The sequence below is a fragment of the Calliopsis andreniformis genome, chromosome 10 (genome assembly GCF_051401765.1).
Source record: "Calliopsis andreniformis isolate RMS-2024a chromosome 10, iyCalAndr_principal, whole genome shotgun sequence".
In the NCBI taxonomy this organism is placed as follows: Eukaryota; Metazoa; Arthropoda; class Insecta; order Hymenoptera; family Andrenidae; genus Calliopsis; species Calliopsis andreniformis.
Window position 1 is genome coordinate 15,520,522 of NC_135071.1, and position 25,272 is coordinate 15,545,793.

Genomic DNA, 25,272 nt, shown 5'->3' on the forward strand with positions numbered 1-25,272 from the left:
CCAGAAAGGGGACGCGGAGGAGAAAGTACGCGGAAGAATGCGAAAAGCGACGAGAGGGATGAGGTAAACGTAGCGTTTGTATAAGTAATATCGTTAATAACGTTGTATATCAGCCGCCCGCATCAGCTTGCGGATTCTTCTTTGCTACGGAGAACTTGTTCACTTTGCTCTCTGGACGCGCACTCCGGACAAACTCTAGGTCAGTGCTGTCCAAGCGAGGGCTCGCGAGCCCTGTGGACTATCCCACTCCAGTTTCCATCGTCAGAAAACCATTCGACGCTACGAAGGCCGACATGATATGTTAGTGTCTCTATTTCTAAGAAAGCTCAAACACTACGAAGAACGTATGTGTTGGTGGAGCAACAGAACGATAGGAAGGAGAAGCAGTCGAGTGAGGGTCTCTATGCTGGACAGCGCTGCTCTAGGTAAACCCACCACCTGCCATCCAGAGGCGTATCTAGTTAGGACTGCGAAGCAGTTAGCGAATCGAGCGCCCTTCACGCACCGAATAATCGACAGGACATTAGAATGATACCAATCCGCGACTTCGTGCTTCTCGCAAGCTTGCAAGCTCGCCACTTTTTGTATACCAAAACATCCGCTATCGGACAACGACGGGGCGCTTGAAGCCACGGAACAGCCGCGAGTGACGATCAAGCGTATCGAGCTTAGCGCGAGCTTGCAAGCTCGCGTCTCACGTTTTTTATATCAACTCTCCAGGTTCACGGGAAGTCGAGCAACTGAAGGTGTTACTAGCCCGCGTTTCGCTTGAAAGTATCGAGCTTAGCCGAAGCTTGCAAGCTCTCCCTGTTTCAATAAGAATAAAAGCTCTCTAGTCAGATCCTCGCGAGATTAAAGAAGAAAATCAGCGAAAGAAAGTTATTACGAAATTTCTGGGCAGAGCTTGCAAGCTCGCGTCCCACGTTTCCGCTAGTGCCTCCCTGATATCTCGGGGGAAAAGCTGGCTACGCCTGTGCGATGACTCGTCTAGGGGTACACACTCACCGTTAGAAACGAACGCCTAGTCTTAAGTTTTGTGTTGTACAGCTTGGCGCCTAGTCTATGTACCATAATGTTACACGCGTAAAAGGAAACTCAAGCAACTTTTCCACCCCCTCCTCGATATCCCACAACCACCAGTTCGTTCCTCGAATATTTGTATATATTATCTATTATACACGTCTATTGGAAAATGTCCGTTGGTGTAGGACGAGCGTTCCCCTCGACGAGGTTCGCATGTGTTCCCGTTCGTCGTTGATCGTTTGTTGTACTATATCGCTACGTTGTACTATACAGTTCCCAGAGTAAGATAAACGAAGGAAGAGACGCTTTAGGGTAACCGTTCAGATTCACCGTATACTTTAGCTCGTTATAGAACCTCGTCGCGGGAAATGAATCTAATCGTATACCTTCTCTCGATCAACACTGACCATTTTGGGGGCCCTCAGGAAGAGATTCCAAGTGTATAGCACATTTTTTAATCACTCATTTAGTTTATAGAGTTCGACAAGACTGGAGTTAGTAATTTCAATATTTGAGAATTTGAAAATATTAATATCTGAATATCTGAATATTTGAATATTTGAACATTTAAATATTTGAAATACCTCTAATTGTTAATATCTCAAACTGTTGACCATCTGCTTCAAAGAAGAACAAAACTTGACAAACTCTATACGGAGGAAGAATCACACTAAAAAGTGAATAATGCAATTCAGGGTCTCTCTTCGTAAGGGTGGTCACCAAAAGGCAGTGAAAGGGGAATCAGTCGTTCGGATGCGGTTGACTGAGGAAATCGTTCGAGGTCAATCGAACTCGCGAGATATTTCCCATCATGCTATAGCATTCAGTTGGCGAAACTTGACGTCTTATAATATAAACTTTTTATTAAGCCTATGTTCTATTGAAAAATTATTATTTAATATCTAATGGTTCCAGAAAGCAGGTAGAATTAAGTACTCCGAAAATTCGAATATTTTGACTTCAAATACTCCTTGATTAAAATATCTCGCCAGTTCAATAGATGTAACGCGAAACAAGAGAACACTTTTCACGGTTGATCGCGGAGGAGTCGCGCTCGAACGAGAAGAGTCGCACGTCGCCATAAACGCTGCCTGCCCAGCAGCCCTTAAATGCCGACAATCAAGGCTAGTGCAACTAATCAAACGATAATAAATAGAACAGAGAAGATGAAGAGATTACCTAATAATATTAATGAATCTTAGATGAGTAATCACTGTGGCTCGTCCATGTCAGGCTGCGTCGATGGACCTCGACGAGGATAGAGGTGAAAGTAGATTAGGAAAGGAGAGAACTGTAAAAGGAATGATTCTCGTCGAGGTGGCTGTCCGCAGGTGGACGAAGATAGACGTGGCAGATCGTTAGAATCGATATTACATGCTTGATGTCGATTGTAGAGAGTACAAAAGTGCAACGCGTGGCGATAGGATCGCCTCGGTTTAGTGATAAAAAAACAAGGTGAAATATCAGAGATGAGCATTCTTAACAATTTTTAAATTTTCACACAAGTACTCAATTACAATCATCTACTCCAACCTTTCAAAGTTGCTAATAATATTGCCACTATATTTTGTTCTATCGGTATAATTTCTTAACTTGTATTCAATAATTTCCTCGTACAAAATCTACCCCTATACCCTCATTAGATATATTACAGTTTCATGCACAAACATAGCTATACCCAAGCACATTCGTATCAGAGTCAATTATTCAATTAACAGAAACTGAGATAGAACTACCCAGCTCAGATCTCTGCTATTCCATCTTCCTAAAACACTGCGACACCATCACGAAAAAGTCGAGAATACAATCGAAGAAAGATGAAAGCGCGATCCCATCGTCACGCGGCAAGGAGAGTTGTTGTTTCATTGTAAAAGTTCATTATCGTCGGAGATATTCATCTTTCCCCGCGTGAATTCGCGACAGCTCGAGATTTCTCCGAGCCAAGCGGGGGAAGCAAAAAGAGTGAGAGGACAAGAGCGAGAGCGCGAGAAATTGACCGGGAGTGAGTGAGCGCGAGCGTGAGTGTGCAATCGCAATCAATTATTAACTATAATAACGGCAGAAAGTGCGGCGAATTAACGTAGACACATAGGTATCGGACTCACGAACGGCAGGCACACAAACGACAACAGACAACAGACAGCATGCGAATTACGAGAAATTAATCGCAGCAAAGAAACCTTGGTAGCAGCGCATAAGGATATCTATAAGCTTTTGGTAACGTATTATCGCCGCTAGGCTAAAGAGAATTAATAAGAAGCCGAAAAAAAGAAGAAAAATATATATATATATATTATACATGAAGAGAGACAGAGCGATACACAGAGATAGACACCTACAGACACTAACATACACGCATATACACAGAGGACACCATCGCAGGATTAAAACACAGAATTAAAGAAAAGTAATTCACGCGGAACTCGAGTTCTGAAGAGGCCCGTGCGAACACTCGGACAAATTCGCGCGTACGTTCGTTCCGTGCGAATGATGTTAACGAGATTCGCTTATCACCCGACGACGCGATATCGTTCGTCGATGTTCAACGATTTCGAGAAAGAAAACTGAAACGGGAAGTTCAAAAATGTGTTAAGGGGAAAATGGTTACGGTACGTTTACTCGATATTATTTGGATAATCTGTGATACTCAGATTAATTACGATTATTATTGATTATTTGTCGGATTTATCGACGGAGACCCTCGTGTCCGCCACAAGCGGCGTTTCACGCGTTTTTAAACGGATACGCCCGAATATCGAGGTATTAATAGATAAGGTATCTATAAATGTGTCGTCTGAGTGAAGCACTCTCCGATCTAAGTCCAAGACGATTGCATCATTTCTAGTGCATTTTTCTGTATATCATAAGTAGGTAGTCTTTACGAAAGGGGTTGAGAAAAAATTCAAAATGTTAAAGTTCGATATTTGAAAATTTGATTTTTGAATATTTGAATATTTGAACATCTGAAGTATGAAATTTGAAAATTTGAATATTTGAAGATCTGAAAGGTTGAAAATTTTAATTATACCTACAAAGTGAGGGTGACACTTGGAAAATCTTCTCACTAGACATAAATTAATTTCCAGCAATATTATTTACGAATCAACCCAATATTCACAATTGCATTTATAATCTGCATTTCTAAATTTGTTTCAATTTTACAGATAAACAAAGATAAAAAAAAAAGATATTAGCCCAAATCCTACATCATTCACAGACAATAACCTTTTCGTTAAACATTTCTAAGCATTCGAACTAGTTCCCAAATCTATAATTTAAACCTCGCTATATCCAAATCGACTTGGACTTAATTTTAGCGATGCCTCACTCCTCTCGATATATCAGACTTCTCGGGGTAATAGCATCATCAACTCGAAAGGAATGATCAAAAAAGGAAGTTCGGATTCTATACGTATACTCGGAAACGTTGATTCGAATTCGCCCGCAGCGAGTCGTTGATCCCAATATTGTGCTCCGCGAGTATGGACAATTGTTTTTTATATAATATACGCTCGAATCATCCACCGAGCATCGCAGGCGAGTGCCGCGAATTATATCGTTCGAGAGAGGCGTTCTCGATAGTTTCTCGTGGGAAGCGAGGGCACGCGGATTGTTTCCACTCGGTTTTTTACGATATTCGCACGGACCTGGAGATCGAACATCCGCGAAATCGGCTTCGATCATCGTCGATCGAGAATATTTAAGAAAAACATAAAAATAACGCGTTATCAAATTTCTATGTTGCAACTGGGAATTCTTCAATTTTCATCGATAGAATTTCTAAAATTCTCAGAAAGATAACAGATTTCGTTTTGCCTGTTCCACGTTCTCTTTTCAACGCGAGTCAATTCAAATTTTTCGGGGACGCCGATTTCGCGGATATCGTTCAAGTTATATTTCACGTAACACCCACGAGATAATCATGTTACTAAGACTCTGCGTTTTTTAATATCAGCGAGGCTCGGCCCGGACAACGGGCGGACAAAAGTGTTTTCAATAAACTGTTACATTACCTGAAACACTGTTATTTTCTCGTCACCCTATAGACCTCATTTAACACCTGATATTGCATACCTTTTGTGTAGCGCGAAATTCACTTATTTCAAATTCAAATATATCTGTGGTTCTAAGGCAAAATGACCTATGTCACAACTTTAAAAAGATTCGAGTTAAAGCCTTAATTTATATTTTTAAAAAGAAGAAAGGGATCTAAAGAATTTTTTCATCTGAAAATAAAATTCCAAGAAGACACAGATCTATAATATAGTATTGAAGCTGAAAACTTTAAACACCAATAAATATCGAAAACAAGAACATGTGACTTAAGTAGTTTTGCCAAACAACCACAGATATTTTCATGATAACTGTCATGTACTGCAATTCTGCAAAGGATTAAATATCATGTCCTTACGACGATCGCGTAAGAGAAGACGCCGCCCAAAATCGGCTAATCCTCAAGAAACTAACAGACGAAAGCCCGGTTCATCAGTCACACAAAATCGGTAAAAATGACTTGGAAAAATGATAAAGACATTTGATGATTTGGTTATCAAATTAATTAAGGTTATGCTACCACTACCTAACGAGGTCAAAAAGTATTCGAGACGTCGCTTCAGAAGAGAATTTGAAAAAAGACTTGACCCTTTCGAGACGATCATCGGATAGCAGCGTGATTTGTTTAGGATCGTTCCGTAAAGTTCCAGAATTGATCAATTTAGAAGACAGTTGTGACAGCTACGAAACGCAAATGGTCAAGCAGTCGCAGTTGAAAACCTCGATATCCGAAACGGTAACACACTTGTATAATTATGAGGACACATTGTAGAATAATAAGTTTAGAACAACTTATAACTTAAGTGGAATATATTAAAATGAAGTTTTTCTTCTTTCACTATACAGAGTCATCCCCAAAAATCATAAAACACCCCCAGATTAAATATAATCATGGCCCTTGATCTTACAAGGCAAATAAGTAGCAGTTAGAAATTTTCCCGAGAAGGAAGACACGTTCTCTATCTCCGCTTTTCCCATTCGCATCACTTTAAGCTCCTTGAGGATCGCCTCTGTGATATATGGTCGCGCCTCGACGGCAGCCAATTTCGACAAATCGAATTCCGTGAGGGGCATGGTGCTCACTCCCAAACCGAGCAATTCCGATGGATGAACCCCAAGCCAATTAGCATTTGGACAGGCTAAGCTATCTTTCTCCTTGGACAATGCCGCTGAGCCAAAACTAATTCACAGAAATTTCAAAATTTGTCATTTTTTCGATCACGTTTTCCATACTTCTTATTGCCTTCTTTGAAAATCAACCTTTACTGTGATATATGTACGTTTTATGAAGATAATAAATTATGTTCTAAAATACTGCATTACTTTCGTTGCAGTACTAGTGCAACAAATAGTTGACCTCAACTTGACCCTTGTAACAACCTCAAGATAATTTTGAGCAATGAAATTGACCTCGAATATCTTCAATTTAACTTTGTCCTTCAGAGAGGAGACCAAAGTTGCATTGAGAATGGGTTCAAAAGGTCAAAATCTTAGTATTTATTTTATTTTGAACGAAAATTTTTTAAGATTTACCGATAGACACACATTATGTCCACACCGAATGGGTCTGCATCCACTACCACATAAACTGGAAGTTTCACTTTTTCCGATAGTAGCTTCACCAGCATTCTAGTAGCCACGTCAGGGTACCCTTTCCCCGTGACCAGAATGCAATTGAGTTGAGAGGTGCAGTTGTCTTGGAGTAGTTTTTGGAAAACAGCATCCTTCTCAACTACCAATACAATTCTCGCTTTCGTTCGAATGGAAATTACGTTCGACGCGATATGCGGTATCAGAGCACCCCCTGGCACTGTGCAATCGACAATTCGATTGTCGATCATCGTGAGAGTCAAGTCACCAGCTGCTAATCCTTTCGAGGTGGATAGGAGATCTAAATGAGGCGACATTATATACTGCGTTCGTAGAAAAACAGAAGCTGTGACTATTTGAAATTCTAGCTTGATATTTTATCTTCGAAGAGAGACTCACTAAGTTCCCATGGTGCACAGTTCAAAAGAGTAGCAACGTGGTTCACTGCCTGATCCACGTACCTCTGTTCTGGCGCCAAATCCAACGTCTTCTTGCTTTTCAAATCGTAATAGAGAGATCGTCTAGTGATTGTGGTATTTGTTATCAACAAACGATGAGCTGCAGCCATAACAGTCATCATGAGAGCAAATTTATCTTTGCTTCTACTTTTAGCGAAGTCGGTTACTAATCTTTTGTTACTTTGCTCGCCTTCTTCATTGATCTGTTCACTTTCCTCGAATGGGCAAGATTCAAAGGTAGGTGAATCTGAATAATTTTCATCGAACACTTGTGTGTTCAATGAGGTAGAATTATGCAATAAAGGTGAAATTTTTGGTAACTGCCCTGAAGATATTTGTTGGATTATGCTCGAAGTTAAGCTTTCAATACGCGCTATTAATTGTCTCCTACGTGTCACGAAAGTATAAATAAGGTTATTTTATCGAAAAAAAGTCATTTATGTAAAGAAGAGTTCATGTTTGAAATTCACCTTAATTCTGTATTATCCGCGATAGATATATCTACGTTTTTCTCTTCATTGTTTTTAGAGTCATTATCAGTAATTGAAAACATACATCGACTCATATTTGTAATAGTCTAATACAATTACAGTGCTATGGGAGATAAGAATTACAATTAATCATGTTTAATATATACTTATTTCTATGTATCTTCCTTTACTTATCTGCTTAACGATTATTCTTCAGTCACCGTGTAAATATGTAATTTACATGGGAAGATACATTTTAAGTAAGTACGTACCCAGGCAAAAATAAGAGCTTAACACTAATTTAATTTAAAATCTAAACAATTCTGTCTTATCTTAATTTACCAATTAAATTAATTAAAGCTTAGTAGCAAAATCAGTATCTCTATTCATTTTTTTCTTAAATAATGAATGTCCTTTTTACTTTAGTTTAAAGTAAAAAAAACATTTTTGTAGCAGAAACATATTAACACATTAAATAAAAAACAACACAAATAACACATAATTATCGAACATAAATAAAAAAAAAGCACATTTAAAATTAAAGGTAAATATTTCATTTGAAATAACACATAATTATCAAACATAAATAAAAAAATGCACATTTAAAATTAAACGTAAATATTTCATTTCATTTCAAATACCTTTTAAAATTCTATAACATCAATTGCATTTAGAATAGACTTAATTAAATAATCAATAAGGTTAATTACACATTTTTATGAACAATATTTTACTGTAAAACAAAATTCTTTGAATATATTAAATTCAAATAATTTTGCTTTCCTCCAAGAGCCAAGAGCAAAACTGACGCGATGAAATGCTCCATCGAGTCAGCTTCACTCTCAAGTATTTCATATTTTATCATAACACACAGAAATTTGTCAAATTTTGTAATGATATTAAAGAAAATAGTAAAAAACTTACCTTCTCGATGAATCTCTGCACTCCAGCGTTATCCATTCGAAAAAACTGCGCACGCACCTTCGAGAATCGCAAGAATATCGTTCCAATTGCGATACTATCGAATTTCGCTCGCTTAGGGTCTTCTATCACCCACCTGTTACGTACAACACAAAAATATAATTAAAATTAATAAAATATACCAAATATCAGCTCTATTCTCTTTCAGAACTATACAAATTTAACTATGATTTATAAAATGCTATCATAAGTTAACGAACTGTATTAATTTATGCAAAAATACTAAATGTGCCGTTTGAACTTCGACGCCATTTTACTTGATTTACCGTACAAAATCCAAAGATACAAAATTCAAAAAAATACACAAAACGTCAAATAGATTTGTTACCCAATATGTAAAAATAGAAATGATATTCAAAATTGACTAATATTGCTTACATTTATTCAGTAGATCATAAAATAGCGTTTTATTGGACACATAATTGGAGATCCCGAACCACACATTTTTCAAATATACATTAATCATTAAAATGGTTGAGATCAAGATTAATCTTTTGTTACATTTGTGACAGTATGTTAAAATAAAGGGCACGTACCTTTATAGAAAATGAAGAACCGCCAGGAACATTTTTAGACAAGTTTAAGGGATGAGCAATACACACGTCTGACCTCCACGGCGTCCAGGAGCGGAATGACTCGGCGCGCAATTTGAACAGACATGACTACAGAAATCGGCAATAATGGCGGAGGAGGGAATATCCATAAATTCAAAATTAATTATTTAACATTGCAATTGCGATATAATCTGTAAAATAGTTTAACATTCCGTACTTATTAATTCAGTCACTTAAGTATTTAAGTATGCAAGTAATTTTTTTAAGCGATTTCACGGAACTTTTTTTTATAATTGTGCATTTTAAAAGGAAGGCATTAGTTCCTAAGTATTACGTCTAGATAGCGTAGTAGATCCTTTTCATGTTTTGAATAAATTATTTACAAACGTATTATATGCAATAATTAAAGAAATATCACAAATAATTAGCATTGTAAAAGTGCTTGTGGAGAACTAACGAAATGTATTAGATACAAACTGTGAATATATTTTCTCATTCAAATTTTTTCTTTTTTATTCAACAATTAATTGTTTACTGTATATGGCAATATCAGATTATAGCCGTCTTAACGATTAAGAGAATTAGAACAATAAAATACACAGTAGTTCATTGTTCAATTTTATATATACAATGGAATACTATTCCTGTGCATCGTTTCTCAAAGTACTGCTTGTCACGGTCAAGCAGGTTTCATATAACTGATGAAAAATTTTCCATAAATGATTATCAATTATCAGCTATTTTTGATACGACAATATATTCAAATTATTTTTACCAAATACATTAACTCGAGGTCAAAGTCCTTGAAAAATATGGCGAATTCTGTAGGTTAGGTTTCTATCCACGTACTGCACGCATGCGCGTTCCAAAGGCAATTCCAGTTATGTACTCGTAATTCCATGTGCACTTTTAGACTTTAGTACTGTGGAATCGGGTGTGCACGTCTAATATTTTAAAAAATGTCACAGTACAGATTATTGGGTGCTTTTGCACGTTCTTCGTACATAAATAAGAAATTTTTAACACAAAATGGTAACTATAAACACAGGAAAAAAATTACACATCCATTTATCACACCTTTACTCTCAAGTGGACTTGTTCTGATTTGTACCTGACATAGCTTTAAAAATATTATACAATTGTACACACATTATATTCTTAGTATATACTGAATATTAATAAAATCTAAAATCTGAAAACATGTTTCTAAACAAATTTTGACAAAATAATATATTATAATGTTATGCATTGAAATGTGATAAAATATTATAATAATATGTGATTTAAAATAATAAAGCGAAGTTTTATTTTCCTTTCTATTTCAATAAATATTTTGTATTGCAACATGAATTATACTTTCAGCATCATATCAAACAGTAAGAACACTTGCTACTGCTACAAATAATAAACACTTGAAATACAAAGTTGTGGATAATGTAGCGGTGATCACTATAGACTCTCCAGGAGCCAAGGTACGATGTGTAATAATGTTATCTTCCATTATTCATAAATGAATAAATTGATATGTTTTAATACAGGTGAATACCTTAGGCCAAGAAGTAATGAGTGAAATTGTAACACTTTTAAAAGATGTAGAAAACAATTCTGCAATTAATTCTGCAGTTCTCATTAGTGGAAAACCTGACTGTTTTATTGCTGGTGCTGATATTACTGGTATACAAGATTTGAAAACTGCAGATGATGGTTACAAAGTATCTTCACAGGCTCAGCAAATATTGAATACCATAGAAAAGAGTCAGAAGCCAATTGTAGCTGCAATCCAGGGTAGTTGTTTAGGAGGAGGTCTTGAGGTACATAATTTAAAAAATCCATATGGAAGTGGGTCTATTCAATATTACCACAGCTTTTCGATTCTAATCACAATTTTATTTTATTAATATAGGTTGCATTGGCCTGTCACTATAGACTTGCTGTGAACGATACAAAAACCAATTTAGGGTTACCAGAGGTAATGTTAGGTCTTTTACCTGGAGCAGGAGGCACACAAAGATTACCACAATTAATAGCACTTCCTAATGCACTAGACATAATCCTTACTGGTAAAAATGTTAAAGCTGATAAAGCAAAAAGATTTGGAATTGTGGATCTTTTAGTAAACCGTCTTGGTCCTGGAGTTGCAACTCCAGAGGAAAAGTAAGAAATATATCATTAAATTTAATATGCATTTATGAAACAAACCAATTGGTTAAACATATATTTGAAATATTTGTAGCACTATGAGATACCTGGAGGAGACAGCTATCAGAGCTGCGAAAGATATTGCACAAGGAAGTTTGACAGTTAATAGAGGTCCTAAGACTTTGACTGAAAAACTCATGAAATATGTTCTTTCCTTTGATTTTGTTAAGGATCAAATATTTAACAAAGCCAAAAAACAAGTGATGAAAATGTCTGGTGGATTATATCCTGCTCCACTTAAAATCTTAGATGTAGTACGTACTGGTTTAGATAAAGGTCCAGTTGCTGGATTTGAAGCAGAAGCTAGAGCATTCGGTGAACTGGCAGTTACACCACAATCTAAAGGTCTAATAAGTTTATTCTTTGGACAAAGAGCATGTAAAAGAAATCGCTTTGGTGCACCAAAAAGTGCTCCTAAGTAAGTGGATACTCTCACTTAACATAGAAATTATTGATTATTTACAGAACATTAATTTTTAATCTTTATTAGGAAAATCGCAGTCGTTGGTGCTGGTCTAATGGGGGCAGGGATTGTCCAAGTAAGCATAGACAAAGGCTTTAATGTAGTTATGAAAGATACAAATGAAGCAGGCTTACATCGAGGTCTTGGTCAAGTACAGAAAGGATTGGACAATGCTGTAAAGAGGAAGAAGTTCTCTAGGTTCGTTTAAAACACTCTACAACTTCGTTTATATAATTTCACACTGTACTGTTAAGTAATTTGTTGTTTTCGTGTTTAGCGTTCAAAGAGATAAATATCTTGCTCAGCTAGATGCCACTTTAGATTATAACTCCTTTAAAAATGCAGATATAGTTATAGAAGCTGTTTTTGAAGACATTGCTATCAAACATAAGGTTATAAAAGAAATCGAAGCAGTAGCGCCAAACCATTGTGTACTCGCAACGAATACATCAGCAATTCCTATTACTAAAATAGCTGCCGGAAGTAGTCGTCCCGATAAGGCAAATATAAAACGCTATATTACCAAACTTGAAATCAGCTGAAATTTAATAAAATATTGTTTCATAGGTGATTGGAATGCACTACTTTTCTCCAGTAGACAAAATGCAATTATTAGAAATCATAACCCACAAAGGGACGTCGACCGAAACTATTAAAACTGCGGTCGATGTGGGTTTGAAACAGGGTAAAACAGTTATTACTGTTGGAGATGGCCCAGGTTTCTATACAACAAGAATTTTATCTGCTATGTTGGCTGAAGCCATTAGGTTATTACAGGTAACACTTTCGTTTTTCTTAACAATAACTTAATCTGCAAGGTAAATTATAATATTGTATATCAAAATAGGAAGGTATGGATCCAATGGATCTAGACAAGCTGACTAAAAAGTTTGGATTCCCTGTCGGAGCAGCAACGCTGTCTGACGAAGTCGGTATCGACGTTGCTGCACATATAAGCGTCCATCTTTTAGAGGAATTAGGTGAACGTTTCAAAGGAGGAGATGTACGCATACTCGAGGATATGGTCAAGTCTGGTTTCCTTGGTACGTTCTCTCATTTATATCATACATTCTGTTTAATATTTATAAGCTACATATACTTAATGGATCCTACTATTTCAGGAAGGAAATCTGGTAAAGGGATATTTGTGTATGAAGCCAATGTCAAGGACAGGGATGTTAACATGGGAGCACTAACCCTTTTGAAAAAATACAAAATTGAACCAAAAGGAAGTACAACTGACGAAGATCGTCAATTAAGAATGGTGTCTCGGTTCGTCAATGAAGCAGTACTTTGCTTAGAAGAAAATATATTGGCTAATCCTGTACGTAAATATCTCTACGCATATAATTTTAACATTTTGTTTTTACAAATATGGAATAAAATATAAATACCTATTTTTATAGTTGGAGGGTGACGTAGGAGCCGTCTTCGGATTAGGTTTCCCTCCCTTCACTGGTGGACCTTTCCGTTGGGTAGATTATTATGGAGCTGGTAGATTAGTGAAGCAAATGGAAGAATTCCAAAGTTACTACGGTAATGCCTTTAAGCCGTGCCAGACGTTATACGATATGGCGTCTGATCCAAGCAAAAAGTTCCATACAAAATAAGTACAATTTGAAATTGAACAGCTGGATTTATATAACAGTAAATTGAACAGTACATAAGTGGTTGATATTTTTATATATGCATTATATTCCCGCGAAAGATGATAGTTAATTAAAAGTTATATTTTTAACTACTTATGTATTACCTTAAGGCATCAAACATCAATGCAAGAGCGACGAATGTGTATTTATTATAGCATTTTTATATGGTTTATACGTCGAAAGAATTTTAATGTTAACATAATATATGTACGTAGTATAATATTAGAGTTTATTTTTGCAAAAAAATACAGAAATGCGAGCCTGATGTACATGCGTACATAGTTTTGAAATACGTAATGTGTACTTTTTACTACTCACAAATTAATAAAAATACTGTTTTTTCAATATTTTGTTATTATAATTGAACACTCTGATCCTCTTCTTTTATAAGACTAAGGACAATAAAGATGCGTGAGCGTATAGTAATGATCAAGTGATAAATGTATACGAATAAATTTATTGCCTAATTAGAATTTTTCATTCGCTTTGAATTATGAAACACGTAGGAGCGGAATTCTTGTTCTTGATGCAATGTCTAGAAGGTATTGCACTTTCCGGCGAATGTCGATTTATGCGATTAAAAAAAAAGCCAAGCATTCCCTGTTCGCAAACATTTATTAGTAAGGTAAGTTTAACTTCCGCGGAATAAGTGAGATTTCAGTTTAATCTGAAGTGTTTTATTGCCATTTTGCATGGTCAATGAAATATACTATAACACTAATAATCGGAAGATATTAGTAAAAACACAGAAATAAACAGAAGCTCTAAAACAATGTAATTTTGATAAAAATAATCAAAATACTACGTTTACATGTTCGATCTTTTTTCTTCCAAAAATAGAAGACTATAAATAAAGAAGCTTACAGAGTATTCTTTCTTAACTGATAACAGTAATTTTCATTTCAATAACAATACATTTTCAAGTTGATAATCACGGTTTCCTAATGACCACAAAAATGTTTAAATAGCTTTGGATGAATAAATCATCAATATTGATATAAATATTATGAAGAATAACTTTAAATACTTATTAAGGTGTATACCTCAATCCTTTGTGCACATGACGCAAGTTCTGTGGAGATTTAACAAAGAATTAATTTTAGTACACGCTACATATTTAAGATAAAGACAAATTTGAATGAAATCTAATGAGGGTAATCAAGAGGACATTTTACGTCATCTACCGGTCTCACACCTGTTTGTGACATTTACAAGATTAAAAGAGACCGAGTCCTTGGCTGATGCAAGAAACCACGCCGTTTCGTGAGAAACCATTGCCGAGGATCATGTTTTTAAGTAGACCTGCAAAGCTTTGTCCTGCACCGATTTACCGCGAACAGGGATAGAAAGTTAGAACTCCACAAAAACATTCTCCAAACAGGGAAAATTTGCAATTGAACGCGTTGAAACCTGAATGTGTATTGATACAGCGATTTTCAGGAAGCGTAATTTGGTAACTCAGTTCTTGAGAATACAATCGATAAAAAATCTTATCTGCAACGATAACTTTGCTAATTGTATTGCAACATTAAAACAATCCTTTTTCTTGAGTATGAGGACTGTTATACCATGTATAACGGAATATTTTAATTTCTCTTGCATTAATCGTGTTTATTTCCTGTTACACGTAAAAACGAAGCATCGTGAGGAAACACGTTTTACGCTTACTTTTTGTATAAATGTTATTAAACACCCAATTCATATTCCTGATGGAGCTTATATGTATAATGCATCATTATCTTTTTCTGAAAGTAGAAAAAAGGAAAAGGGTCTCGAAAATATCGAATTTATGTAGAAAATACCTTCATGGATTTTAATCATCAAAAACGAGATCATATCCACGCACTCGAACGTGATTGGGCTCTTTGTACGATGCGTGATGGAAACTTTTCGCTTTGATATAACATTTAGCCACGCTGAGTTGCGATTCAGATCTCGTGACTTGTGATTTGTATTCTGCGCTAAACATTGACCAATTAAAGCGTAATCAAAACTGTATGTACCATTTTTCCAGGCTGGAAGCTGAGTCAACGAAGTTTACTAAGTGTGCGAATAACGTTGAAATTGAGTGGTATTAGCTCGATTTTAATATCCTTGTCGATTCAATTTATCGTAAACAATTGACTCACGATGAGATAACAGGGTATCGTAAAATTTTGAAAATATAAAAGACTTAATACTCAAGTACACTTGACTACTATGCTCGGGGATTCATTAGTATCATTCGTGTAATCGAGTCAAGTTGTTTTCGAGTGTTGCCTTTTTCTTGATCACGTCGGTCATCACGACGCATGACCTTCCGTATTAGTCTCGAACTCTTTTGCACGTCGGAAAAAATCCGCGCTCGTGTTTGTTACCGTTTTTCTGTCCTATAATTACGCAATTAGAATAAAGAGAGAAATGAGTCAATGCAATCGTTAATCATTCCACAGTAACTCGCTTTCAGTCATCAATATTTTCCAGGTATTAATCATTGCGAATACAAAACGCGGCAATGTAAATGACAGTAATTGCTGCCAATCAAAATCAGAAATCATTTACACCTAGATTACTGGACATTTAAGGATATAGGAGAAGCATTAGGAAGATACGTACGCACAAGGTTTACGAAAGTATATAAGTCATTTAATTAATCTCTGATTTCGTAGAAAAATCATTAGAACTTAGCTTTACAAGTAAGAAGTCTTATGTTCGGTGTTTAACATATACAACTAACCGAGCGAAAGTGAAGACAATATAATATTAGCGTATTTTTTTGCATAGCCGTTACGTACATAATTGATAAAAACTGTCTTTGCGTCTTTAAATAAATACTCTTTCTGGGTCAACGCGCTTATGCATCACAGATCACAGACACACTTAGGTACTTTGTTCACGGACGGCAAAAAAGCCTCGTTTTATGACTTATCACCGCTCCTCGTGCCTTCAAGTTCTTTCCTCTTAAGTACGCCCCGTGATAACTCGTTCTACACAGTCACGATGTGTGATACACGTTACTAGAGAGGCAAGCGGGAGCTTACTTCTCCCAGGTAGTTCCTCGCGTTTCGTACTCGGTATCCTCACCAACAAACTCATATCTGTACAATTCAATCAAAACCTCAACATCCTCCAACAGCATCCCTGCATTACCACGACTTCACGGAGGACGCATCCGTCTGCTACCGTGCACCAACGTTGATGCTGGAACAGTTCCCAATTCTCCAGTAGTTAAAGCTCCATTCACAGCTTTAGGTACGGGTTCGAGCACGCCAGTGACTTCACATCACTGTCCTCGCGTTGCTTAAGCCGCCAATTGCGGTGGTATGATTTGCTGCGCTGAATGCGTTATCCGCGGCGCTATGACCGGAAGCAGGTTCACCCTCAAAGGCGCGGACGTCACCTGCGCGACGGAGGTCTGCACAGTGGCACCAACAGTCAAGGACCTGTCCCTGGTGTGTCGTTTGACGTGCTTCGCCAGGTGATCGCTCCTCATGAATCTCATTTGGCAAATAGAGCAGACGAACTTCTTCTCGCCAGTATGTGTCCGCTTATGCCGCGAGAGCTCGTCGCTTCTTGAGAACCGTCTGCTGCAGTCTTCGTAGGGGCACGAGAACGGTCGTTCCCCCGTGTGTGTTCGCGTGTGTGCTTTTAAATGAGACGATTTGAAGTAATTCTTGCCACAGCCTGGATGCTTGCATTCGTAGACGCGTCGTCGTGCAGCGGACTCTGGGGTGGGCACGGCCGACGTCGTGGTAGTCGTAGGCGCGGTCACCAAGAGAAGAGGCGCACGGGGCAGGACTAAGGGGGATCCCAGAAGTCCAGTTACCACAATTGGAGCTGGTTTCGGTGCTAAAGGGTGCAATTTCGGCTGGCTGGTCTCACGGTCGGTGTTCTTGTTGTTCACAATGATCTCCTCTTTGCGTAGGCTCATTTTGAACTTGAGACTCTTGAGAACATTCTCTGGTTCCGCGGCACTCTGGCGCGAGGTCCGGTCAGACTGCGGGCTAGACTGTTGTGTCTGACAAGGTACTGGCTGCGAGGTCGTTGGCGTAATCTTTGGCGTTAAGTTGGCGGGACTGTAGGTACCGTCTCTGTTAGCTCGCATTATTACTGATACGCGAGCGGGTTCTGGGCTGGAGGGTGGTGTACCGTCCAACAGCAGCTGCAAAGAGAAAACATAAATCTATTAAATTCCAGTTTTTGCAATTATTTTGGAAGAAAAATTTCAAGAAAGTCGCTACACTTGATACACTATTTTTGTACATTTTTTGTTGGTAATTTTGGGCCTCTTATTTGTTAACTTAAGAGCCATCTATTTTATAATATTGGTACTGATTATTCATTTCTCGACCGCTATCATCGGGCGGTATAGAAAGCGCTCGCTCGAAGGATAAGCGACAAAAATGGTGTAAGAGAGTGAATGCACGCGGCAAATGGGGTCATCTTGCAAAACAACTCCATAAAGCGTGCGCGCATGCGTGAATGCACATTAGAGTGGACAGCCGATCGCTCGGGCGCGGAAGAAAAAAAGAAAATGAAAAAGAGATAGCGTTCTGTACTCAAGATGCGCAGAAAGCAGTCCCAGTCGATAAAACCGTCTATTTACCTTCGCCAATTCGCAGTGCTCCACGCGTTGCCGTTTTCGGAGGGGCTCGTCCTCCTCCGAATCCGATGGCTGAGGAGTCGGTGGCAAATCAGGCCGTGAGCTCCCATTATCCACTTTCTTAGCACTTATTTCAGTGCTTTTCTCCTTCTGCAAAAGCTTGTCCCCCAAAAGAGCCGCGACACTGAACGACGATTGAAGCGGCTCGATCTATAAAAGAAAGAAGAGAAATCTTTTAATAGAATCCTCTAAACTTACGTAAACAAACTTACACGACGAACAAACCAATAATAAACCAGTTCCCTTAAAATCGATCTAGGTGTCTTCGAGACAGAACACCGAACATAATCTTATATTAAAAACACAAATAAAACAGTAGAGTCACAAAAGATCGAGGAACATTCCCACAAGTGATTGAAAATGTAGAGCAGGGCTGGGTCGTGCCCAGCCACGTTCGTATTTCGCGGGCGGCTGTCGGCCCACGGATGGCGGTACTTTTAATTCAGTCGATGCACTTACGTGTTTGAGCTGGGGTGAGGCTGGCGGTGACAGAGGTGTCTGGTTCGCGTCCATGTTTCGCAATGGAATACGTGGCGAGAGGGTGCGGTTGAGTAAAAGAGGCTCGCTCGTGAAGACGCGTATACAGCGTATGCCTCTCGAAAAAAGGCGCAAGGTTCGTAACCGTTGGACGTCTGGTAACGCAATGAAGCTTTCTCAGGTCGGCTGGCTCGGCACGCCGTGCCCGTTGTGTGCGTGATCATGCGGCGCGCTCTAGCCCGACCAATCGCGTCGAGGGGCTCGCCGTGGCCAGCCAATCGGGGCAGTGTTATCAGCCGACGACCGCGTGATCACGGGCGTGATGTTCACGTGCTCACGGTCTGACTGAGGCCGTGATCATGACGTCAGTCCGCGTGGCGCGCTCGCTCGATACGTCATGGTATCGCTGCACTCCCTGAGCGTCATGCTGGCTTCAACCCTCCTACACCTCCTTCCAAAGCACCGATTCGTGGCTCGTTCTCTCTGTCTCTGTCTTCTCTTCTGAGACGGTCTCTCAGCGAAACAACGAAACGCGCGAGATACATCGCGAGACACGCCGAGCCCCCGAATCGCCACGTTCACCTTTCCCCCTTTGCTCCTTTGAACCCACGCGTCTCGCAAATCTACCACGCAGACGTTTATTCGGGCAAATGACCTTACGCGGTCGGCTCGGCGATTTCACTACCTCCCACATTGGGGACTGAATAAATTAAATGAGATGAGGCGAGGAGAAGTCTGAGAGACAGTGGCTTCCTTACTGTGAGTTTATGGTGAGGGACTCATTTTTGGGGTCAGCTCACCTCCTAGTGATCTAGTGATTTTTAATCAAATATGTGAGAATTAATATAGCAATGACCTTATAACACTCGATACATTGCGATATACTTGCAAGACAGCTCTCGAGGGCAAACAGTGAATGCGTGTCGCATCGCTGATTGTAGAATCGTGTAGACGCAGGACGTCTGCCCACCTTGACGTTCGCAGACTCTTAATTGGCTGCCTTTCATTCCCCCCTCTCGCTATATCTCCTTTCTCGAAACGCTAAGAAGGAAAATCGTCCGATGAGTGAATTGCTTTTCTAGGAATGCGATTACAATTTGCATTCGAGTAAGCGACAGTTAATAATTACAGTTCCTCGTATCGTCGCCCTCGGAAGTCGTCCAGTATTTTTAACCAACCTGACGTTTATTAATTTATTGCATCTGCATTTCTCGGTCGTCATGCTCCTGACGCTTTTCGCGCTGAACGCACGTGGCTTGACAGCGAGTGTCGCGCAGGCAACTGAAAAATCTGGGGAAGCGAGGTCGTGAGGAGGTCGGATTTCAACGAGGAAGCATTCTGGCGCAGTTTGTCGTTAAATATATATCGGTCGCTCACTTTGCCACTGGTTAATTCGAATCCAGCTCGGGCGGTGCTGGTCTTTGACTCCTCGCCACCTCCTCCTCTTCTGGCGTTTCCTCTCGTGCTCTTCGTGGGCAACAAATTGCCTCGTTGGATGACTGATCGATAGCAGTCGGATCGCCCACTTCGAATTATCTGGAATTGAGCAGTTTCTGGAATTGTGTGCGTTGTTTTTGATTCATGCACAGGGTGTAACAAATACACCCTTTGATATATTAAGGGGGGATGGAAGATCCAAATTGGAGCATAAAATGCTCTACGATATATAGTGTGCAATCTGCCTTCAATTCATATATTAATACAAATATTGGTAAAGATACTTGGAAGAAACCACTCTCTGTACCTAATTATTGAGGAATAGAATTTTTCTCATAAATTTGCTTTTGCAAAGATTCATTCGTTTTTATTTATTATTTGGAGACTCCTGGCGATGTACACTCAGCATATTTCTCCGCTGAAATAAGATGGAGTCGCGAGGAGATAACCAATAGTTAAACTCATAAATAACAGTCTGACAACTGGTGTTTACTACGCTTCGTTAATCTAATCACCTGTTATATTGTCTTCGGCCCACTTTTCACCTTGAGGATGCGTCTATTAGCAGGAATCAGTTTCTGCGAACATCTTCCACCTGCTCGACCTTCGTAGCATTTGTTACACAGTACTATACATGTATATTAACGAGATTACCAGCGTGTGAAATGTCGATTGATTTTCACCCACTATGCAATTCGTACAACGTGACCCAGTTACGTCTGAAGCAGCCTCAAATTGCAATTATCAATTTTCTTCAATTACCACACCACTGATGACTCCATTGGCAACCTTGTTGCACTTTCGTTTGCAGTAGCAAATGTCAACCAGTTTACGAAAGCATCAAAAATTTCACAAATAATGTACAATTTAAGAAGTTCGGTTAATCAACTTAAAAAAGACAGAAGATCGTGAAAGCAGTATTAACTTGTTTAACGAAGTTTTATTTTCGACGTTGAAGCCTTTGGAAAAAAACAGCTCGCGTCATAAGTAATCGGCTTCAAAATGGAGCATCCTACGGTTACCTAATCGCATCGCTACAGGGTGATTTATAATAGTCTGTCATCTATGCACGTCTGCAACGCCTTCGTAACGATTCATTATCAATGATGGCCGACTACCGTGTCGACGATGCGGTAAAACATGACACCGACGTCAAGTAGTTCAATTTTGTTATCGCAGGTTGATCAATCAAAGATCACTCAGTTCTTACGTGATTTTCCACGTATCTACTCTTTACTCGCCATAGTCTTACGACTCATCACCAGCTGATAGTAGATACATATTTCTTCAATCTACTAGGGCTGAAAGAGAAAGACAATAATTTTAAGCAATAGGGACGAGACTACAGCGAGTAAAATTAGCCTCCATTACATTTTCTCCTAATATTTCTTTCTTTTTTTTGAAAGCTGAAAAAGTCTTACTTTCGGCCAGTTCTATGGAATATTACGATGTAAGTACTTTTTCCCAGACACTTAAGTGTTGTCTGTGAACTGTTATCATTCGGTATCTGTTCCGTTCTCGTTACATTATCACAGTAACTGCAACTTCTGTTGGCGCAGCGATTAGAAAATTCGATAGCCAGGACTCGTGGCTGTTTACGCCAGCATCTCCGTGAATCAGCCCGTCCTCGAGACTCGAAACGCACAAACGTGAATAGCGTGTAGGCTACTCGTTTCGTAATGGCACAATATCGTGAAATTTACCCACGGTTTCATCACGCCCCTCTTTTATCTACGTCTGTCGTGTAATGCACCCGACCATCGGCGTCAGTTTGAATAATTCCACGTTCTTTAATTAGCTTAATATCGATTCTCGTGGGCAGCACGCGTGCAAGCCGATTTGACGAATTCAGCGGCCGCGGACGTCCACGCTAGACAACAAGGGAATCATTCAACCAGCTCGTGATCGGCGGTCGTGTGCGTCGCTTCTCGGTTTTATCGCTCCATAACTTCGCCGTTAACGCGGCGAAAGTGTCGCTGACTTTGTTTTTAAACTCGCGGGTACATAGCGTGGCCACGCGCGAGCACCGTCGCGGACGATTACCCGAGGCACAGTCACGAAATCGACGCCGAAAGTGGAAAAGTGTATCGCGTGGGATGAATTCGTACAAAACATCCGTATCTCTATCTCGCTTTCCTCGACGGAGGGCCCCAAGGCCGAGCACTTGACCTTTTCGGTCTTCGCGTACCGTTTTGCAACTGAAATTAATTCTACGATAGAGGTGGCCAAACGCTCCGCGTATTTCTCAACGTTTCGTAGTAAATGGGGAAAACACGTGCTATAAAGCGATTGATAAGCAGAGGAGAAGCTTGTAATATGGAACCCCAGTTTGTTTTCTGACGATTTTTCGCAAGCTAATGCATTAAATGACTTAAATTTGACTTTAGTTTAATTCTCACATATTCTTCTCTTGTATTTAAGGATGTTAAAGATAAAAGAAGACTTTAACTTTGGAAGTTTTAACTTCATTTGGTAAAGTGTACTTTTCCAGTCGAGAGTTTGTGTGAGGATAATGTGGAACCTTGCTTTTCTTGAGTAGAAGACATAGAAAGATAGATATATTATCGTTTACACATGTTGACTGAATTAAGAAAACGATGAATAACTAACTAGTAATCTACTTACAATTAGACTATTCCATTCTCTTGCTCTTCTAGACGAATCAGGTCTGATAGCATCTTAAAGCAGTCTATGAAGAGATAACCTTTGCTAGAGGAAAGTAATAATTACATACATCTATTTTGAGATGCGTCGTAATGCAAGACATTACCATACAGCACGAGCGGTACTTGATGTTTTCGCTAAACCGATGTTTACCTGGATATATATTTTATCAGGCGCTATAGCGGATTCACCGTGTGTGGCTCGTTGTTTGTAAGTTCAGAAGCGAGAGTTCTTTAGTTCACGGCAAGGTCTGCTGGTAGATGTACGTACCGTCATTGACTTCATTCAGGGGCTTCCCTGCGTCATCAGCGGCTTTACTGCAGTACTCTTCGCTGTATTATTCATACCTTATATTACACCGTACAAAACCATCGACGCGGAACGTCATGAGGATGCAATAAAAATTGAAACAATTTCAATCTCACGTAATTTATAACAATTCCCATTTTCCTTTTCCTTTTCCTGTCGCCATCTTTGCTTCTTGTTCTCTTTAAGTCTCTACTGTCGCTTGCTTGACCTTCGGTCAGCCATATGGTGGAATGAATACCTTACGACTGCAAGCAAAGCGTTGCTTGTTTGCGTACAAAGAGACTATCATTGGAAAATTTTATCGAGTTGTTTTTGGCTTCGTCTTTGAAACGGCCTTCGCCCATCCGTGCGCTATTGAATCATTCGAAACACAGCACGCATATCCGAGTTGAAACTCCGTATTTAAGTAACTACGCGTGTGCTGCGACGTCTGGGAGGTTCTGTGTTCTCAGAGCTCTTAGAATGTGGGGCGTGTCCGGTTTTAAACGGGTCAGAGCCCTTCATGGAAAGTATCGAGTAAACAGGGTACATGGTTAAAAATACTTTTAACGAAACAACCTTTGTACACACGAGGTTTGTTGCTGTTTCGTGTGGCTACATTGGAAACGCGACTCAACAATACTCTAAATTTCGTGATGTTGCATCGTACGAAAATAGAACGTATTGGTAGTAGCAGTGGAAATAATTGGCCTTTGATTTGTTTGCATACGCGAAACCTGAAAAATCCGTTCAGAAGGAGTTTAATCGCTGTTGATTCTTATAATCAGCAAGGATGCTTTAAATAAAAGTAAGCAGAAGAGAAAGAATGTTTCGGTCATTATTTAATTAGTAAATAAGGAAGGTGGTTAATGAACTATTATGTAAATCTAGAAAAGTGCTATTTGAATTGTGATGTAAAGTGTAGGCAGTGACGAGGTATAGGAGAGACCTGCCTTTATATGTGATTTTGTGTCATGGCCTGAAATACCGACTTCGCGAAAAACCATTGATTCGTTCGCGCCCTCTGCGTTTACGAACGGCGATTTCAGGAATTACATACATCCCAACCATTAAAGTCGGTAAAGACAGTAAATTTCTAATTGGCTTTAAATCAAGAAAGGAAATTAAGCACATACTTATTTTATATCTATAGCCTTATAAGTACAACTTATTTTACAATTAGTATCTTATATCTATTTATTTTGATACCTTAATCTCATGGTTATCAAAACATTATGAATGTAAAAATGATAAAAATCAATTGAATTTATCTTCATTTAATCTTAGGCCATATAAATTTTTAAAATAATAATTAAATATTAAACTATGAACGCTATAAAAGAGGATAATTACCAATAGAGGCTAGGGTAGAGCAGGAGAATTAAAAAAAAAATACTGGAAAGCAAAAAAGAGGGGCAGGGTACATACAAAATAGAAGAAACATAAGAGGGGGGCAACAGAAAAAATAAACTTAAAATTAAAAAAACTTGACCGATGGTCAAGGATGTCCAGTAGTCAAGCTGGCCATTGGTCATGGGAATCCAGGCGTCCAGTTGTCCAAGGTGGTCCACGACCCAGCAGTCCCTCCTGTGTACCCTGAGGAGGACCCGCACCCGCCGGAGGACCCGCGACGAGTGAGACACTTGTGCTCCTGCAGGGGCATTTATACTCTCTCGGGAAAGATGGGGGACCAATCAAAAACATACATCCCTAATGGGAAATTCATATATCCCCTTGGAGGACCGCGAATTCCTCACTCGCTCCGGAGTCTCCGGAGGGTGCGGATCAACCTGGCAATCCTCTGGAGGAACTCCCTGGCCTTTGGACATCCCTGGACATCCCTGGACATCCCTGGACATTCCAGGGTCCCTGGACAGCTCTTGTCAGTGGATAGCTTAACCACTGTCTATCCTTGACCACTGGTCATCTTTGACCACTGGTCATCTTTGACCATTGGTCATCTTTGACCATTGGTCATCTTTGACCACTGGTCATCCTTGACCACTGGTCATCTTTGATCACTGGTAAATTTTTCCACAATCTTATATACAATCTTAATTTCTATGTACTGCTGTGCTTTATCCTGTACCCTAACGCTATTTTTCTCTTTATTAGTATTTATTTAAATAGTAAAAATTTTAGTCTCTTTTTGTCGTTCTTATGTGGCTGAAGTATTAATTTGAATTTAAATGTCAATTCTCCCGCCGCGCCGCTTGCGCGATGTAGCCATTTTTATGTTCAAAGTGCGCACGGCGTCATTTCGTTCCTGGACGCCATGGGAGTTAAACGTGTGTACCTCTTGTTGAATTAAACATGAATATTCT

General features: G+C 39.1%; 4 protein-coding genes across 4 annotated transcripts; 1 reads left to right on the top strand and 3 right to left on the bottom strand.

The window, feature by feature from the left end:
* Window positions 1-5,955: 5,955 nt before the first annotated feature.
* Mei-w68 (meiotic W68) lies at window positions 5,956-7,689 on the bottom strand. The gene is made up of 4 exons (XM_076387840.1): window positions 7,595-7,689; window positions 7,066-7,511; window positions 6,610-6,967; window positions 5,956-6,256 (listed from the first exon to the last, which is right to left on the bottom strand). Exons 1-4 carry the CDS (start codon window positions 7,687-7,689, stop codon window positions 5,956-5,958), a joined length of 1,200 nt encoding a protein of 399 aa, XP_076243955.1.
* A 2,316-nt stretch (window positions 7,690-10,005) lies between these two features.
* Window positions 10,006-13,785, top strand: Mtpalpha (monolysocardiolipin acyltransferase Mtpalpha). The gene is made up of 11 exons (XM_076386567.1): window positions 10,006-10,161; window positions 10,492-10,601; window positions 10,668-10,940; window positions 11,033-11,283; window positions 11,363-11,746; window positions 11,819-11,989; window positions 12,069-12,291; window positions 12,359-12,568; window positions 12,639-12,834; window positions 12,913-13,115; window positions 13,198-13,785. Exons 1-11 carry the CDS (start codon window positions 10,089-10,091, stop codon window positions 13,399-13,401), a joined length of 2,298 nt encoding a protein of 765 aa, XP_076242682.1. The 5' UTR covers window positions 10,006-10,088; the 3' UTR covers window positions 13,402-13,785.
* A 2,735-nt stretch (window positions 13,786-16,520) lies between these two features.
* Window positions 16,521-18,728, bottom strand: LOC143184883 (uncharacterized). Its single transcript, XM_076387440.1, has 3 exons — window positions 18,542-18,728; window positions 18,026-18,232; window positions 16,521-17,581 (listed from the first exon to the last, which is right to left on the bottom strand). The coding sequence occupies exons 1-3, from the start codon at window positions 18,593-18,595 to the stop codon at window positions 16,721-16,723; spliced, it is 1,122 nt and encodes a 373-aa protein (XP_076243555.1). The 5' UTR covers window positions 18,596-18,728; the 3' UTR covers window positions 16,521-16,720.
* Window positions 18,729-19,296: 568 nt separating this feature from the next.
* Window positions 19,297-20,461, bottom strand: LOC143185107 (uncharacterized). Its single transcript, XM_076387841.1, has 7 exons — window positions 20,458-20,461; window positions 20,397-20,414; window positions 20,216-20,303; window positions 19,937-20,112; window positions 19,689-19,849; window positions 19,445-19,600; window positions 19,297-19,370 (listed from the first exon to the last, which is right to left on the bottom strand). The coding sequence occupies exons 1-7, from the start codon at window positions 20,459-20,461 to the stop codon at window positions 19,356-19,358; spliced, it is 618 nt and encodes a 205-aa protein (XP_076243956.1). The 3' UTR covers window positions 19,297-19,355.
* Between the last annotated feature and the right edge of the window lie 4,811 nt (window positions 20,462-25,272).